This window comes from Bombina bombina, chromosome 4 (assembly GCF_027579735.1).
Source record: "Bombina bombina isolate aBomBom1 chromosome 4, aBomBom1.pri, whole genome shotgun sequence".
NCBI lineage: Eukaryota > Metazoa > Chordata > Amphibia > Anura > Bombinatoridae > Bombina > Bombina bombina.
In genome coordinates, this window is record NC_069502.1 from 1,090,382,731 (window position 1) to 1,090,400,817 (window position 18,087).

The window sequence follows — 18,087 nt, forward strand, 5'->3', positions numbered from 1 at the left end:
CCATTTTTGGTTCAGCACCTGGGTTTCTCTTGCTGATTGGCTTAATGTAGCCACCAATAAGCAAGCGCTATCCACGGTGCTGAACCTAAAATGGGCCGTCTCTTAAACCTTTACATTCCTGATTTTCAAATAAAGATATGATTTTTCTTTCCTAAGACATGGAGTCCACAACGTCATTCCAATTACTAGTAGGAATATCATTCCTGTCCAGCAGGAGGAGGCAAAGAGCACCACAGCAAAGCTGTTAAGTGTCACTTCCCTTACCCATAACCCCCAGTTATTCTCTTTGCCTCTGTCAATGGAGGAGGTGAAGTTCGGTGTCTGAAGATTTATTTCCTTTTCTGGGTACTTTTCCCTGCAAGCAAGGATTTGTGGTTAGCTGTGTCCACGTCAATCTCTTGAGTAAAAGTAGGTGTTGGCTTTTAAGCAGTAAGGAAGTGGTGAGGTAGTCCTTGCTTGGTTTCCTAACATTTTGCTGCCCTAGTTATAGAAAGCCAGAGCTGGTTAGTCTGTTCTTTCTTTTTCTACAGGTCTCTGTGAGAAGTATGTGTCCTTTCACACCTTGTAAACTGTCATCCTGCCTGACAGCTAGATTGCAGGTAAGTGCTTTTTGTCTTCTATGTATTTGCACTTGAAGAAAATTGAGCTGCAACTTTAATTTGGAACATCTTATATCTTTTATATAGGATACTTAAAGGCAGGGTACAGACACTTTTATATGGGACTAAGGTGTTAATACTTTTTATTTGGGTATAAAGCATACCCCTTGTTGTTGTTAACGGTCTTGTAGATAAACTGTCCATTTTCAGAAACTCTTGCTTTTATTTTAGCTGCATAGTTTCTCGTTGGATAGTCATGTGACTTCCGCTCTTCCGCATTTAGTTTTCTAAGCAGAGCGTCGTCGTCACTGTTCCAGCATCTCCTGTGTTCACTTGGTCGGCAGGAGAGTCCTCTGTTTCCTATTATCAGTTATATTAATGGTGGTAAGGTAAGACACCTCAGTCTGATTTGGTTTTGTTAAGCTATCTTTTTATAGCGTTGAATGCTCTGAGGTATCAAGTATTTTCTTAAAGTAACAGTACTTTTTGGTTTAAATTTTTTATTTTTTTATTTGCCATTATGGACATGGATCAAGACTGTCTTTTGATAAATGCTTGTTATGCCTAGAGGCACACATTGTTTTGCCTATGCAATTTTGTGCTGCATGCTTAGCCAGAACTCTTGAATGCAAGGATAGATTGTTGCCCTCTGAGCCCTATGTCTCTCAGGATGATGCTGTTCAGGCTATGCCACACCTTTCTCTTCAAATGTCCCAAGCCTCAATGGCGTCACATACAGTGCACTGCAGTTCCTCTCAGCCTCTTGCCATCAGATTTTGCTGCACAGATGTCCTCTGCGGTATCTGCAGCATTATCTGCTTTTCCTATGTGGGGAAACGCAAGAGGAAATCTAAACATTTGTCAGATGGTAAGGTGTCTGTCCCTTCTGCTGCCGTGAAGGTTGATCCTCCTTATAAGTCTGATGAGGAGGATACTTCGGTAGCCTCTGAGGGTGAAATCTCAGATTCTGACAGTATAATTCCTTTGTCTGATTCTGAAGAGGTAAACTTCAGATTTCCGCTTGGAAACCTCCGTGTACTGTTAAAGGAGGTTTTGGCTACTTTGGACGACTCCAACGCTTCTGTCGATGTCAACCCTAAGTAAACTTAACAAATACTACGATGTTCCTTCCGGCGGTGGAAGTGTTTCCTTTTTTTTTTTTTTTTTCACATTGTTTTTATTGAGAGCATCACACATGAAAACACATGGTTACATCAGATATCAAAAGAACATCAAAATCAAGCACCAACACAGTTGGGCACATTGTCGTATATTAATCTTTCAACATAACCTTAGCTCCGATGTTTGTAACATATTTATGTCATGAACATGTCCCACATGTGTTTAACTCTCACAAATTTTGTATTTTAGAACACCCCCCACTCCCACCCCTCCGCCCTCCCTAACCTCCACCCAAACTGCCAAAACTCCCTCCCACACCCTGTAAGCCCATACTTATAGGACCTCATGAATTAGCTTTTTAAGATGTCACTTAGTGAACAGCGTGAAGAAGGGAGAAGAGAGAAAGAGAAAAAAAAAAAAAAAGGGAAAGGAAGGGGTGTAATGAAGGGGTGTAATTGTCTCTCCCATCTCCCTCTGTAATCTTTAGGAGTTTCTAGGATAAAGTATGTGTGCCCACTCACCCCTCAAGGAGTTCTCCAAGAATATCTCAGAGTGCTGAAATGGTAGTAAAATCTGTCTTTGAATTTGGAGTTCAAAGGTCAAAATCAGTCTGCGCCATTTCCTTAAAAACAAGTTAAGCCTATTACCGACGTCTACCCTGGTGTCTACCTGCTCTATAAATAAGTGAGTTTTCAGGATGTTACGAAAGTAAGCTATAGTGGGTCTTGTCCTCTTGGTCCAATGGTTTAGGATACACTTTCGTGCAAGTAGGATAGTCATAGTCAGTTCTACGTCAGTGTTTATATTGAGCACTCCAGTTTAGAAACAGGATATCTGTGGGATTGAGGGAGATTGGAATCTTCAATTTCTTATTGATCCAATATTGCAATTGATGCCAGAATTGTCGAATCACTGGGCAATCCCATATGCAGTGTAGCAGACCCGGGGCCTCCGCCGCACATTTAGAACATTTATTAGGGCAATTAGGTACCCATTTGACCAGTCTTTTAGGGGTCAGGTAGGCTCTATGTAAAACTTTAGTTTGGGTTTCTCTGAGATTCACCGAGAGAGTCGCCTTCCTAACTTTCTCCAATGCTTTCCGAGTCTCCTCCACTGTAATCCCTGGGACTCCTTCCCTCTCCCATCCCATCACAGCAGACGACTGTATTTTCGTCAGTCTATCCTGTAGAAAGGTTTGATAGATCTTTGATAGAGAGAATCTTCCCATTTTAAACAGGGATTGAGTAAATCGAAAAGGGGAGCCATCCCAAAAGTCCGGATTATCCCTAATCAGTGTGTTCAAATAATGACACATCTGCAGGTAAGCATAAAAGTGAGCATTCGGAAGATTAAACTCCCTTTGCAGCGTAGAAAAGGATTTTATCGAGAGTCAGGGGCTCCAGTAAGGATCCCACCGACTTCAGACCCAGCTTCTCCCAATAGTCAAAGGGTTTCATATCTAACCCCGCTGGGAAGTCTGGATTACTGTGGAGGGGAAGAAAGACAGAACTGTGGCAACTTTTTTTCAAGAATTTATGTGCCTGGTGCCAGGCTCTTAATGGATCACGGTATAGCAAGTTCATGCCCACCAATTTATCCGCTCCAGATTTCGCCATGTGTGGCAAATATGCCAGGGAGATACCCCCAAGGGCTGCACGTTCCAAGGTAGGCCTGTAAAAATGTTGTGTATCCACCTGCCAGTCTAGAACCAAACGGATCAGTGCTGCCCAGTTGTAAAGTTTAAAGTCCGGCAGGGAGAGACCCCCCCCTTTAGGTATGGCATAGATAATTTATCTGCCAAGGATAGCTGTTCTTTTAAGGATCCTATGGACGAAAAACTGGCTGCCTTTTTAAAGAAAATGTATGTTCATTAGGGTCTACAATTACAACATTCGGGTTGTATTGCCACAGTAGCTAGTGCAGCATCTTATTGGTGCGCTGCCCTGTCCGAACTGATTTTAGAGGATACTCTGTTAAAGGAGATTCAAGATAGGATTAAGGCTCTCAAACTAGCCAATGCCTTTATCTCTGATGCTAATATACAAGCCATTAGACTGGGAGCCAAGATGTCTGGCTTCTCTGTCCTAGTCCGCAGGGCTCTTTGGCTAAAATCATGGTTAGCTGATGTTACCTCCAAGTCAAAGCTCCTGTCGTTACCTTACAAGGGTAAGACCCTGTTTGGTCCTGGTCTGGCGGAGATAATTTCTGAAATTACAGGTGGAAAGGGGTCCTTTCTCCCTCAAGACAAGAAGAATAGACCTAAAGGACGTCAGAGTAATTTTTGTTCCTTTCATTACTTCAAGGGTCCAAAGTCTTCCTCTCCCTGATCCAAGCAGGATCAGTCCAAGTCTTCCTGGAAACCCAATCAGTCTTGGAACAAGGAAAAGCAATCAAAGAAGTCCTCTGCTGAGACTAAATCAGCATGAAGGGTCTGCCCCCGGTCCGAGATCGGATCAAGTTGGGGGGGGGCAGACTTTCCTTGCTTCGTCTAGCCTGGATCCGGGATGTCCAAGATCCTTGGGCTGTGGACATAGTATCTCAGGAGTTCAAAATAGAATTCAAATCTTGTCATCCCAAGGGCAGATTTCTCCTCTCAAGGTTATCTGCGGATCAGGTAAAAAGAGGCATTCTTAAAGGGACACTGTACCCACATTTTTTCTTTTGTGATTCAGATAGAGCATGCAATTTTAAGCAGCTTTCTAATTTACTTCTATTATCAATTTCTCCAACATAGGTGTGTCCGGTCCACGGCGTCATCCTTACTTGTGGGATATTCTCTTCCCCAACAGGAAATGGCAAAGAGCCCAGCAAAGCTGGTCACATGATCCCTCCTAGGCTCCGCCTACCCCAGTCATTCTCTTTGCCGTTGTACAGGCAACATCTCCACGGAGATGGCTTAGAGTTTTTTAGTGTTTAACTGTAGTTTTTATTATTCAATCAAGAGTTTGTTATTTTGAAATAGTGCTGGTATGTACTATTTACTCAGAAACAGAAAAGAGATGAAGATTTCTGTTTGTATGAGGAAAATGATTTTAGCAACCGTAACTAAAATCCATGGCTGTTCCACACAGGACTGTTGAGAGCAATTAACTTCAGTTGGGGGAACAGTGTGCAGTCTCTTGCTGCTTGAGGTATGACACATTCTAACAAGACGATGTAATGCTGGAAGCTGTCATTTTCCCTATGGGATCCGGTAAGCCATGTTTATTACGATCGTAAATAAGGGCTTCACAAGGGCTTATTAAGACTGTAGACTTTTTCTGGGCTAAATCGATTCATTATTAACACATATTTAGCCTTGAGGAATCATTTTATCTGGGTATTTTGATATAATAATATCGGCAGGCACTGTATTAGACACCTTATTCCTTAGGGGCTTTCCCAAAGCATAAGCAGAGCCTCATTTTCGCGCCGGTGTGGCGCACTTGTTTTTGAGAGGCATGGCATGCAGTCGCATGTGAGAGGAGCTCTGATACTTAGAAAAGACTTTCTGAAGGCGTCATTTGGTATCGTATTCCCCTTTGGGCTTGGTTGGGTCTCAGCAAAGCAGATACCAGGGACTGTAAAGGGGTTAAAGTTTAAAACGGCTCCGGTTCCGTTATTTTAAGGGTTAAAGCTTCCAAATTTGGTGTGCAATACTTTTAAGGCTTTAAGACACTGTGGTGAAAATTTGATAAATTTTGAACAATTCCTTCATGTGTTTTTGCAATTGCAGTAATAAAGTGTGTTCAGTTTAAAATTTAAAGTGACAGTAACGGTTTTATTTTAAAACGTTTTTGTACTTGTTATCAAGTTTATGCCTGTTTAACATGTCTGAACTACCAGATAGACTGTGTTCTGAATGTGGGGAAGCCAGAATTCCTATTCATTTAAATAAATGTGATTTATGTGATAATGACAATGATGCCCAAGATGATTCCTCAAGTGAGGGGAGTAAGCATGGTACTGCATCATTCCCTCCTTCGTCTACACGAGTCTTGCCCACTCAGGAGGCCCCTAGTACATCTAGCGCGCCAATACTCCTTACTATGCAACAATTAACGGCTGTAATGGATAATTCTGTCAAAAACATTTTAGCCAAAATAAACACTTGTCAGCGTAAGCGCGGCTGCTCTGTTTTAGATACTGAAGAGCATGACGACGCTGATATTAATATCTCTGAAGGGCCCCTAACCCAGTCTGATGGGGCCAGGGAGGTTTTGTCTGAGGGAGAAATTACTGATTCAGGGAACATTTCTCAACAGGCTGAACCTGATGTGATTGCATTTAAATTTAAGTTGGAACATCTCCGCATTCTGCTTAAGGAGGTATTATCCACTCTGGATGATTGTGACAAGTTGGTCATCCCAGAGAAACTATGTAAAATGGACAAGTTCCTAGAGGTGCCGGGGCTCCCAGAAGCTTTTCCTATACCCAAGCGGGTGGCGGACATTGTTAATAAAGAATGGGAGAGGCCAGGTATTCCTTTCGTCCCTCCCCCCATATTTAAAAAATTGTTTCCTATGGTCGACCCCAGAAAGGACTTATGGCAGACAGTCCCCAAGGTCGAGGGAGCGGTTTCCACTTTAAACAAACGCACCACTATACCCATAGAGGATAGTTGTGCTTTCAAAGATCCTATGGATAAAAAATTAGAAGGTTTGCTTAAAAAGATGTTTGTGCAGCAGGGTTACCTTCTACAACCAATTTCATGCATTGTCCCTGTCGCTACAGCCGCATGTTTCTGGTTTGATGAGCTGATAAAGGCGGTCGATAGTGATTCTCCTCCTTATGAGGAGATTATGGACAGAATCAATGCTCTCAAATTGGCTAATTCTTTCACCCTCGACGCCACTTTGCAATTGGCTAGGTTAGCGGCTAAGAATTCTGGGTTTGCTATTGTGGCGCGCAGAGCGCTTTGGTTGAAATCTTGGTCGGCTGATGCGTCTTCCAAGAACAAGCTACTTATCATTCCTTTCAAGGGGAAAACGCTGTTTGGCCCTGACTTGAAAGAGATTATCTCTGATATCACTGGGGGTAAGGGCCACGCCCTTCCTCAGGATCGGCCTTTCAAGGCAAAAAATAAACCTAATTTTCGTCCCTTTCGTAGAAACGGACCAGCCCAAGGTGCTACGTCCTCTAAGCAAGAGGGTAATACTTCTCAAGCCAAGCCAGCTTGGAGACCAATGCAAGGCTGGAACAAAGGAAAGCAGGCCAAGAAACCTGCCACTGCTACCAAGACTGCATGAAATGTTGGCCCCCGATCCGGGACCGGATCTGGTGGGGGGCAGACTCTCTCTCTTCGCTCAGGCTTGGGCAAGAGATGTTCTGGATCCTTGGGCGCTAGAAATAGTCTCCCAAGGTTATCTTCTGGAATTCAAGGGACTTCCCCCAAGGGGGAGGTTCCACAGGTCTCAGTTGTCTTCAGACCACATAAAAAGACAGGCATTCTTACATTGTGTAGAAGACCTGTTAAAAATGGGAGTGATTCATCCTGTTCCATTAAGAGAACAAGGGATGGGGTTCTACTCCAATCTGTTCATAGTTCCCAAAAAAGAGGGAACGTTCAGACCAATCTTAGATCTCAAGATCTTAAACAAGTTTCTCAAGGTTCCATCGTTCAAGATGGAAACCATTCGAACTATTCTTCCTTCCATCCAGGAAGGTCAATTCATGACCACGGTGGATTTAAAGGATGCGTATCTACATATTCCTATCCACAAGGAACATCATCGGTTCCTAAGGTTCGCATTCCTGGACAAACATTACCAGTTCGTGGCGCTTCCTTTCGGATTAGCCACTGCTCCAAGGATTTTCACAAAGGTACTAGGGTCCCTTCTAGCTGTGCTAAGACCAAGGGGCATTGCTGTAGTACCTTACTTGGACGACATTCTGATTCAGGCGTCGTCCCTTCCTCAAGCAAAGGCTCACACGGACATCGTCCTGGCCTTTCTCAGATCTCACGGATGGAAAGTGAACGTGGAAAAGAGTTCTCTATCCCCGTCAACAAGGGTTCCCTTCTTGGGAACAATTATAGACTCCTTAGAAATGAGGATTTTTCTAACAGAGGCCAGAAAAACAAAACTTCTAGACTCTTGTCGGATACTTCATTCCGTTCCTCTTCCTTCCATAGCTCAGTGCATGGAAGTGATCGGGTTGATGGTAGCGGCAATGGACATAGTTCCTTTTGCGCGCATTCATCTAAGACCATTACAACTGTGCATGCTCAGTCAGTGGAATGGGGACTATACAGACTTGTCTCCGAAGATACAAGTAAATCAGAGGACCAGAGACTCACTCCGTTGGTGGCTGTCCCTGGACAACCTGTCACAAGGGATGACATTCCGCAGACCAGAGTGGGTCATTGTCACGACCGACGCCAGTCTGATGGGCTGGGGCGCGGTCTGGGGATCCCTGAAAGCTCAGGGTCTTTGGTCTCGGGAAGAATCTCTTCTACCGATAAATATTCTGGAACTGAGAGCGATATTCAATGCTCTCAAGGCTTGGCCTCAGCTAGCGAGGGCCAAGTTCATACGGTTTCAATCAGACAACATGACAACTGTTGCGTACATCAACCATCAGGGGGGAACAAGGAGTTCCCTAGCGATGGAAGAAGTGACCAAAATCATTCTATGGGCGGAGTCTCACTCCTGCCACCTGTCTGCTATCCACATCCCAGGAGTGGAAAATTGGGAAGCGGATTTTCTGAGTCGTCAGACATTGCATCCGGGGGAGTGGGAACTCCATCCGGAAATCTTTGCCCAAGTCACTCAGCTGTGGGGCATTCCAGACATGGATCTGATGGCCTCTCGTCAGAACTTCAAAGTTCCTTGCTACGGGTCCAGATCCAGGGATCCCAAGGCGGCTCTAGTGGATGCACTAGTAGCACCTTGGACCTTCAAACTAGCTTATGTGTTCCCGCCCTTTCCTCTCATCCCCAGGCTGGTAGCCAGGATCAATCAGGAGAGGGCGTCGGTGATCTTGATAGCTCCTGCGTGGCCACGCAGGACTTGGTATGCAGATCTGGTGAATATGTCATCGGCTCCACCTTGGAAGCTACCTTTGAGACGAGACCTTCTTGTTCAGGGTCCGTTCGAACATCCGAATCTGGTTTCACTCCAGCTGACTGCTTGGAGATTGAACGCTTGATTTTATCGAAGCGAGGGTTCTCAGATTCTGTTATCGATACTCTTATTCAGGCCAGAAAGCCTGTAACTAGAAAGATTTACCACAAAATTTGGAAAAAATATATCTGTTGGTGTGAATCTAAAGGATTCCCTTGGGACAAGGTTAAGATTCCTAGGATCCTATCCTTCCTTCAAGAAGGATTGGAAAAAGGATTATCTGCAAGTTCCCTGAAGGGACAGATTTCTGCCTTGTCGGTGTTACTTCACAAAAAACTGGCTGCTGTGCCAGATGTTCAAGCTTTTGTTCAGGCTCTGGTTAGAATTAAGCCTGTTTACAAACCTTTGACTCCTCCTTGGAGTCTCAATTTAGTTCTTTCAGTTCTTCAGGGGGTTCCGTTTGAACCCTTGCATTCCGTTGATATTAAATTATTATCTTGGAAAGTTTTGTTTTTAGTTGCAATTTCTTCTGCCAGAAGAGTTTCAGAATTATCTGCTCTGCAGTGTTCTCCTCCTTATCTGGTGTTCCATGCAGATAAGGTGGTTTTACGTACTAAACCTGGTTTTCTTCCAAAAGTTGTTTCTAACAAAAACATTAACCAGGAGATTATCGTACCTTCTCTGTGTCCGAAACCAGTTTCAAAGAAGGAACGTTTGTTGCACAATTTGGATGTTGTTCGCGCTCTAAAATTCTATTTAGATGCTACAAAGGATTTTAGACAAACATCTTCCTTGTTTGTTGTTTATTCCGGTAAAAGGAGAGGTCAAAAAGCAACTTCTACCTCTCTCTCTTTTTGGATTAAAAGCATCATCAGATTGGCTTACGAGACTGCCGGACGGCAGCCTCCCGAAAGAATCACAGCTCATTCCACTAGGGCTGTGGCTTCCACATGGGCCTTCAAGAACGAGGCTTCTGTTGATCAGATATGTAGGGCAGCGACTTGGTCTTCACTGCACACTTTTACCAAATTTTACAAGTTTGATACTTTTGCTTCTTCTGAGGCTATTTTTGGGAGAAAGGTTTTGCAAGCCGTGGTGCCTTCCATTTAGGTGACCTGATTTGCTCCCTCCCTTCATCCGTGTCCTAAAGCTTTGGTATTGGTTCCCACAAGTAAGGATGACGCCGTGGACCGGACACACCTATGTTGGAGAAAACAGAATTTATGTTTACCTGATAAATTACTTTCTCCAACGGTGTGTCCGGTCCACGGCCCGCCCTGGTTTTTTAATCAGGTCTGATAATTTATTTTCTTTAACTACAGTCACCACGGTACCATATGGTTTCTCCTATGCAAATATTCCTCCTTAACGTCGGTCGAATGACTGGGGTAGGCGGAGCCTAGGAGGGATCATGTGACCAGCTTTGCTGGGCTCTTTGCCATTTCCTGTTGGGGAAGAGAATATCCCACAAGTAAGGATGACGCCGTGGACCGGACACACCGTTGGAGAAAGTAATTTATCAGGTAAACATAAATTCTGTTTTTTCTTCATTCTCTTGATATCTTTATTTGAAAAAGAAGGTATCTAAGCTGAGGAGTCAGCAAATTTGTGGTTCAGAACCATGGACAGCAATTGTTTATTGGTGCTGCCCAATCAGCAAGGACAACCCAGGTTGTTCACCAAAAATTGGCCGGCATCTAAACTTAAATTCTTGCTTTTCAAATAAACATACCAAGAGAATGAAGAAAATTTGATAATAGGAGTACATTAGAAATTTGCTTCAAATTGCATGCTCTATCTGAATCACAAAAGAAAAAATTTGGGTACAGTGTCCCTTTAAGGTGCGTTCAGGACCTTTCCTCCCTGGGAGTGATTGTTCCTGTTCCAGTAACAGGACAGGGTCTAGGATTTTATTTGAATCTATCTGTGGTTCCAAAAAAAGAGGGAACTTTTCGACCTATTTTAGACCTAAAGTGTCAACAAATTAATCAGGGTACCGTCCTTCAAAATGGAAACCATTCGTCCATTCTTCCTTTGGTCCAAGAGGGTCAGTTCATGATGACCATAGACCTGAAGGACGCGTATCTTCATGTTCCCATACACAGGGATTATCACCAGTTTCTGAGATTTGCTTTTCTAGACAAGCACTTTCAGTTTGTTGCTCTTCAGTGTGGCCTTGCCACAGCTCCCAGGGTCTTTTCAAAGGTTCTGGGGGCTCTCTTGGCTGTTGTCAGGTCACAGGGAATTGCGGTGGCTCCTTCCCTGGACGAAATATTGGTTCAGGCGCCATGTTTTCAACAAGCAAACTCTCCTACCTCGATCACGTTTTCTTTTTTACGTTCCCACGGATGGAAAGTGAATATGGAGAAGAGTTCCCTTTATCCTGCTACAACTGTGGTTTTTTTAGGGACCATCATAGATTCTCTATCTATGAAGATTTTTCTGACGTAGGTCAGAAGATCCAATCTTCTCACTTCTTGCCTCTCTCTTTGGTCTACTGTTCAGCCATCAGTAGCTCAATGTATGGAGGTAATTGGTCTGATGGTCGCTTCCATGGACATCATTCCCTTTGCTCGATTCCATTTGAGTGCTCTGCAGTTGTGCATGCTCAGACAATGGAACGAGAATTGTTCGGATCTGTCTCAAAGGATAGATCTAGACCAGTTGACAAGAGACTATCGTGGTGGATTTCTCAGGATCATCTGGTACAGGGCACATGCTCCCGGAGACCTTCCTGGGTGATTGTGACCACAGATGCCAGCCTGCTGGGCTGGGGAGCAGTATGGGATTTGTTAAAGGCTCGGGGTTTATGGTCTTGGGAGGAGTTGTCTCTCCAAATAAACATCTTGGAGTTAAGAGCGATCTTCAATGCCCTAAAGGCTTGGCCTCGGTTGTCCTTAGCCCGGATTATCAGGTTCCAGTCAGACAATATCACCTCAGTGGCCTATATCAACCACCAGTGAGGAACTCTAAGTTCCTTGGCCATGAAGGATTTGACTCTCATTCTGCAGTGGGCGGAAGCTCACAATTGTCTATCTGCCATCCACATTCCAGGAGTGGACAACTGGGAGGCAGATTTCCTGAGCAGACAGACCTTTTATCCCGGGGAGTGGGCTCTCCATCCGGAGGTGTTCTCCAGGTTAACCCTCAAGTGGGGGGTGCCGGAATTGGATCTGATGGCGTATCGTCAGAACGCCAAGCTTCCAAGGTACGGTTCAAGGTCTGGCGGTTCCTTGGTATTTTCATCTAGCATACCCGTTTCCTCCATTTGCTCTCTTTCCACAAGTCATTGCTCATATCAAACAGGAGAGAGCGTCTGTAATTCTAATAGCTCCTGCATGGCCTTGCAGGATCTGGTTTGCGGACCTAGTGAAGATGCCATCTCTTCCACCTTGGAGGTTACCTCTGATGCAGGACCTTTTAACTCAGGGTCCTTTCCTCCATCCAAATCTTGTTTCTCTGAAGCTGACTGCTTGGTGATTGAATGCTTAGTTCTGGCTAAGCGTGGGTTTTCTGTTTGTCATTGATACTATGATTTAGGCTTGCAAGCCTGTTACTCGTAAGATTTACCATAAGGTATGGCGTAAATACCTTTTATTCCTGTGAATCAAAGGGCTACTCTTGGAGTAGGGTCAGGATTCCTAGAATTTGGTCTTTTCTCCAGTAAGGTCTGGAGAAAGGGTTGTCTCTGAAATGTCAGATTTCTGCATTATCTATTCTTTTACATAAGCATCTGGCGGATGTGCCAGATTTTCAATCATTTTGTCAGGCCCTGGTTAGAAACCGGCCTGTGTTTAAATCTGTTGCTCCTCCTTGGATCCTTAAACTAGTTCTTAGTTTTGCAACAGGCTCTGTTTGAGCCAATGCTTTCCATAGATATTAAGCTGTTATTTTGGAAGGTTTTGTTTCTTATTGCTATTTCTTCTGCTCTGAGAGTTTCCGAACTCTCGGCTTTGCATTGCGATTTGCCTTACCTGATTTTTCATGCGGATAAGGCATTCCTTTGTACTACATTGGGGTTTCTCCCTAAGGTGGTTTCGGATAGAAATATTAATCAAGGAAATTATTGTTCCTTCTCTCTGTCCTAATCCTTTCTCTCATAAGGAACGTCTGTTGCACAATTTGGATGTGGTGCGCACTCTAAAATTCTACCTACAGGCTACTAAGGATTTTCGCCAGTCTTCTGCCCTGTTTGTTTGTTTCTCTGGAAAGCATAAGGGTCAGAAGGCTACTTCTACTTCTCTTTCGCTCTGGTTGAGAAGTATGATTCATATTGCTTATGAGACTGCTGGACAGCAGCCTCCTGAGAGACAGCTCATTCCGCTAGGGCTGTTTCCTTTTCTTGGGCTTTCAAAAATTAAGCTTCTGTGGAACAGATTTGCATGGCTGCAACTTGGTCCTCTCTGCATACTTTTTCCAAATTCTACAAATTTGATACTTTTGCCTCGGCTGAGGCTTCCTTTGGGAGAAAGGTTCTTCAAGCGGTGGTGCCTTCTGTGTAGGTCTGCCTGTCTTATTCTCCCTCCCTATTCATTCCGTGTCCTCTAGCGTGGGTATTGGTTCCTACTAGTAATTGGAATGACGTTGTGGACTCACTATGTCTTAGGAAATAAAACAAAATGTATGCTTACCTGATAAATGTATTTCTTTCCAGACATGGAGAGTCCACAACCCCAGCCTTTAGATTAGAGAGTAATTTTTTTTACTAAACCTCAGGCACCTCTACACCTTTGTGTTATTTTCCTTTTCCATTTCCCTTCGGGTCAATGACTGGGGGTTATAGGTAAGGCAAGTGACACTTAACAGTTTTGCTGTGGTGCTCTTTGCCGCCTCCTGTTGAACAGGAGTGAATATCCCTCTAGTAATTGGAATAATGTTGTGTACTCTCCATGTCCGGAGAGAAATTTTTCAGGTAAGCATAAATTTTGTTTTTTTTCGTTCTCTTGCTAATAGGAGTAAATTAGAACATTGCTTTAAAATTGCATGCTCTATCTGAATCCTGAAAGAAAAACATTTGGGTTTAGTATCCCTTTAATGTTAAGAAGTACCAACATAAGTATTTTTAAAGGACCATTGAATATAGTAGAAATGCATAATCAACAACTGCATAATAAAAAGGCAATGTAAATGCACCAAGTCTGAATTTCAAATCCGTAGTAGATTTTGTTTTTCTTACAAATTTCAAAGTTCTCTTTTCCTTCCCTTGTATCATGTAAAAGCCATCAGCCAATCACCAAATCTATGTACTGTGAATTCTTGCTCCTGCTCAGTAAGAGCTGTGCCTCAAAGCTTGCATATAAAAATATTTGGCACATTTTGATAATGGAAGTGTTTTTGAAAATAAATCATGAAAGTTTAAAGGGATATTAAACAGTAAATGGATGCTAGACATAATGTATCAAAAGCAAAGTTTAGCCTCAAAATAATATGTAGATTTTACCATTAGTTGTATAAATATTGATGATATACATGTAAAATTTTAGTTTCTCTAAAGTACTCTAGATTCTATAAAGTAATAGGTCCCGCCATGTTTAAACTAGTTTTCTATTTATCTCTGTCTGAGAACAATAAGGGAACGATATATAAACCAGGTAATAAAGTGTATTAATATAAGTGTTGGTTATGCAAAACTGGGGAATGGGTAATTAAAGGATTATCTATCTTTAAACAATAACAATTCTTGAGTAGACTGTCCCTTTTTATTTAAAATAAATAAATAAAATATGCAGCATACACAACACAATTTTGTTCTTTGTAGGAGTCCCAAAATCTTCAGCCTGACTTGAGTGTTTGATCTATCACTTTCCAAACAGTTACATGAAGATTTAGAATACCAGTCCGTTCTTAAGGTCTAATATTATGTTAATGTCACTTTTTCCCCTCAGCCTGCAAGCAAGGTGAAGCACTTTTGTGATAGCTTAAAAGAGGCCAATTTACATTCCTCGCCCCTTCAGTTTGCTGTATACTGTGCCCTGGATGCCAAAAAAACAGGTATGTGAATTTACTATTAATCTGCATGTCTTTGTGCGTGACCCGGAAATGCTACATACACAACATTTAGTTTATAGAATGTGTCGGTCATGTTTTACAGATTTCCCAGGCTGTTTTAATGTTTGTAGAATTCTTTTAGATTTTTAAGAATGTAACCGCTCTTTATTTTCTGTGCCTTTAGATCTGGCTCTGGACTTGATAAAGATGATGAAGCTGGAAGGCTTGCCTGTTAGGCCTCACTATTGTTGGCCTCTTCTAGCCACTTTCCAGAAGGAGAAGAACATCGAAGGTTAGTTTTAGTAGAATTTAATTTTTGGAGCTTTAAGAAACTGTTTTTTTGCTGTGTTTTTTTATTATTTAGATTTCCTGTTACTAATCACAAACCTTTTGTACTTTGGAGAACTGATTTCATATTTTTGAGTCTGAATACATAAATTAAAAAAATTATCAGGGATCAATTTTGTTCTTAGTCTTTTTTTTTTTTTTTTTTTTTTTTTTTTAAATTATTACTTTTTCTTTTTATTTCTGGCATTTTTAGTTTTTCATTGTAAGGAGTCACCTGTAAATTTGATAAGACTTCAGTCTTTATCAAATGCAAAACATTCGTAATGCAAGTAACAAATGGGTTAACGCCTCCACATCAGTATTCCAGATGACAAAAAAATAATAATAATAAAAAAAGAATAAAATCACATTTTAATATGTTGATGGATTTAGCTTTAGTAAAAAGGAAAAAAAAAATCAGACATTTAGAAAATGTCTCTTGCCAAATTTATGATCCTGACCTGCCAAAATGGTAAGACATCAAAAATCATTCAGTCTTATGGATCCTTAAGTGGGTCTGAGCATTTAGAACGCTTTTCCGCTGTTACACATGGGACGTCTGCAAAATGGAACAGCAAATTAAACAAATATTTTTTTAGAGCACGGTATCTGAATCTTCGATTTGTATTATTGGTAATTCAGAAAGAGTAATCTTATAAAAAGATGCTTTTAACAGAAGTACTTCCCCCTTGGGGAAACAAAACAATGTCTTTCATCTTATCTTACTGTATAATGTGCCGTAGATTGAGATGTGGAGTTGTTATCGTGACACCGGGTGACAAACAAAATGCTCAAACGGAAAAAGGGCTTTTAGCAGACTTTTCATATTGCAATTTTTGTTTTAAATACGCAGGCATTCAAGTTTGTTAGGAAAAGCTGAAACAAGTATTCCCCAATTGTCTTTGGCGATAAGTCTCAAAATAGGTTTTAAATCTGCTCTGTGAAAGCAATATGTTGGCTCTTTTATGCTACTTTACCTCTTAAAAGAAAAGTTTCCATAGGTTAACAAGTTGGAGTGGGGTTGCAGACCACTTGTATTGTCCCCCTTCTTGGTTAGTAATGTTAGAACGTCCAGTCTTGATTGTTTAATTAAAAGCAAACATAATTTAAAATGTAGACATCTAAGGGTTGAGTACTGTTCTGACATATGTTTGTTATAAATGCTTCTTTGGATATAAGCAGGTTAAATTGATAATAAGCACACATGGCAATAGTGTTGGCTAATGTTTTAGCACATTTTCGAAAGCCTTTTGATCTTTTTTCTTTATTTAATGATTCCAATAAAGCATACCCTTTTTAAAAACAACTTTACAATTTCTTCTATTTTTAAATTTACTTTAATATTTTGGTAACCTTTGTTGGAGCATTAATGCACAACTGGGAGCTAGCTGAGGATTTCAGTTGAGTCAGTGACGAGATATATATGTGCAGCCACTTATCTTCAGCTAACCCCCAGTAGTGCATTGCTGCTCCTGGGCATACCTAGGTATTTTCAATAAAGGGTACCAAGAGAAAAAAGTAAATGTAGGTAATAGTAGTAAATTGAAAAGTTGTTTAAAATTGCATACTCTATCCGGACCTTTCATGAAAGGAAAACGTTTTTTTTTGGGGTTTTTTTGTCTCTCTTAAGCGTGTTGTTGTATATGCCCTCTGCATTGAGCACCCTTCCAAGCATGCATGTCGTCTTAAAGATTCATTAAAGGGACTGTAAAGTCAAAATTAAACTTTGATTCAGATACAACATGCAATTTGAAACAACTTTCCAATTTATTTCTGTTATCAACTTTGCTTTGTTCTCTTAGGTTTAGTCTTCAACAAAGAATACTAAGTAGTCTGGTAGGATCTTAGGAGCATGCACATGTTTAAAGCAGTCTATTACACAAGTGTTTGTGACTTTCTATAACATTGCTATAAACACTGTTGCAAACACTGCTGCCTGATAGCTTAAAGCATTGCTTTCCAAACTGTGTGTCGGCAGCAGTGTGTAGGTGTGTCCCTGCTTCAGCACAATTTTTTTAAAATTTTATTTAAATTTTTTTTTTTTTTGGGTTTCTGACTTTCCGCCTGCCTGCTACGCATATCACATGGTTGACAAGTGATTGATACCTAGGAGGTCACAGATCATCTTAACCTATTGGCGCAGCTTAGTGGGAACTGAAACTATTCCCATTGGCGGCTTTACCTCCTGTTTGCTAGTATAACTGAATTACTGTGTCGTGAAATTATGTAGGTCTAAAAAGTGTGTCACCAACATGAAAAGTTTGGAAAGCTCTGGCTTAAAGGGACAGTCTAGTATAAATTAAACTTTCATTATTCAGATAGGACATTTAATTTTAATTAACTTTCCAATTTACTTTTATCATAAAATTTGCTTTTTTCTCTTGGTATTCTTAGTTTAAACTAAACCTAGGTAAGCTCATATGCTAATTTCTAAGCCTTAGAGGGCTGCCTCTTATCACATGCTTTTTAAATCTCTTTTCAACACAGAGACAGAAAGTACACGTGGGCCATATAGATAACACTGTGTTCAGGCACAGGGGGTTATTTAAGATTTAGCACAAAACAATGCTAAATTTAAGTCAATAGATAATAAACAGTCACAGTCATGTGATCAGGGGGCTGGAAGAAGGTTCCTAGATACAAGGTAATCACAGAGGTAAAAAGTATATTAATATAACTGTGTTGGTTATGCAAAACTGGGGAATGGGTAATTAAGGGATTATCTATCTTTTAAAACAATAACAATTCTATGGTAGACTGTCCCTTTAAGACATATTATATACTCTCCTGATATACCAAGAGAACTAAGCGAAATTAATAATAGAAGAAAATTGGAAAATTGCTTTAAATGTTATGCTCTATCCAATGATTTTAAGTTTAATTTCTTCTGTTAAGTGTGATCAGTCCACGGGTCATCATTACTTCTGGGATATTACTCCTCCCCAACAGGAAGTGCAAGAGGATTCACCCAGCAGAGCTGCATATAGCTCCTCCCCTCTACGTCACTC

General features: G+C 41.4%; 1 protein-coding gene across 1 annotated transcript in view; it reads left to right on the forward strand.

The window, feature by feature from the left end:
- The window catches only part of LRPPRC (leucine rich pentatricopeptide repeat containing), a gene marked incomplete in the record, with an annotated part of 877,407 nt that overhangs the window by 105,887 nt on the left and 753,433 nt on the right, over positions 1-18,087 (forward strand). Inside the window, 2 exon segments of the mRNA XM_053712282.1 lie at positions 14,650-14,755; positions 14,937-15,044. Coding sequence (XP_053568257.1) covers positions 14,650-14,755; positions 14,937-15,044 — 214 coding nt within the window.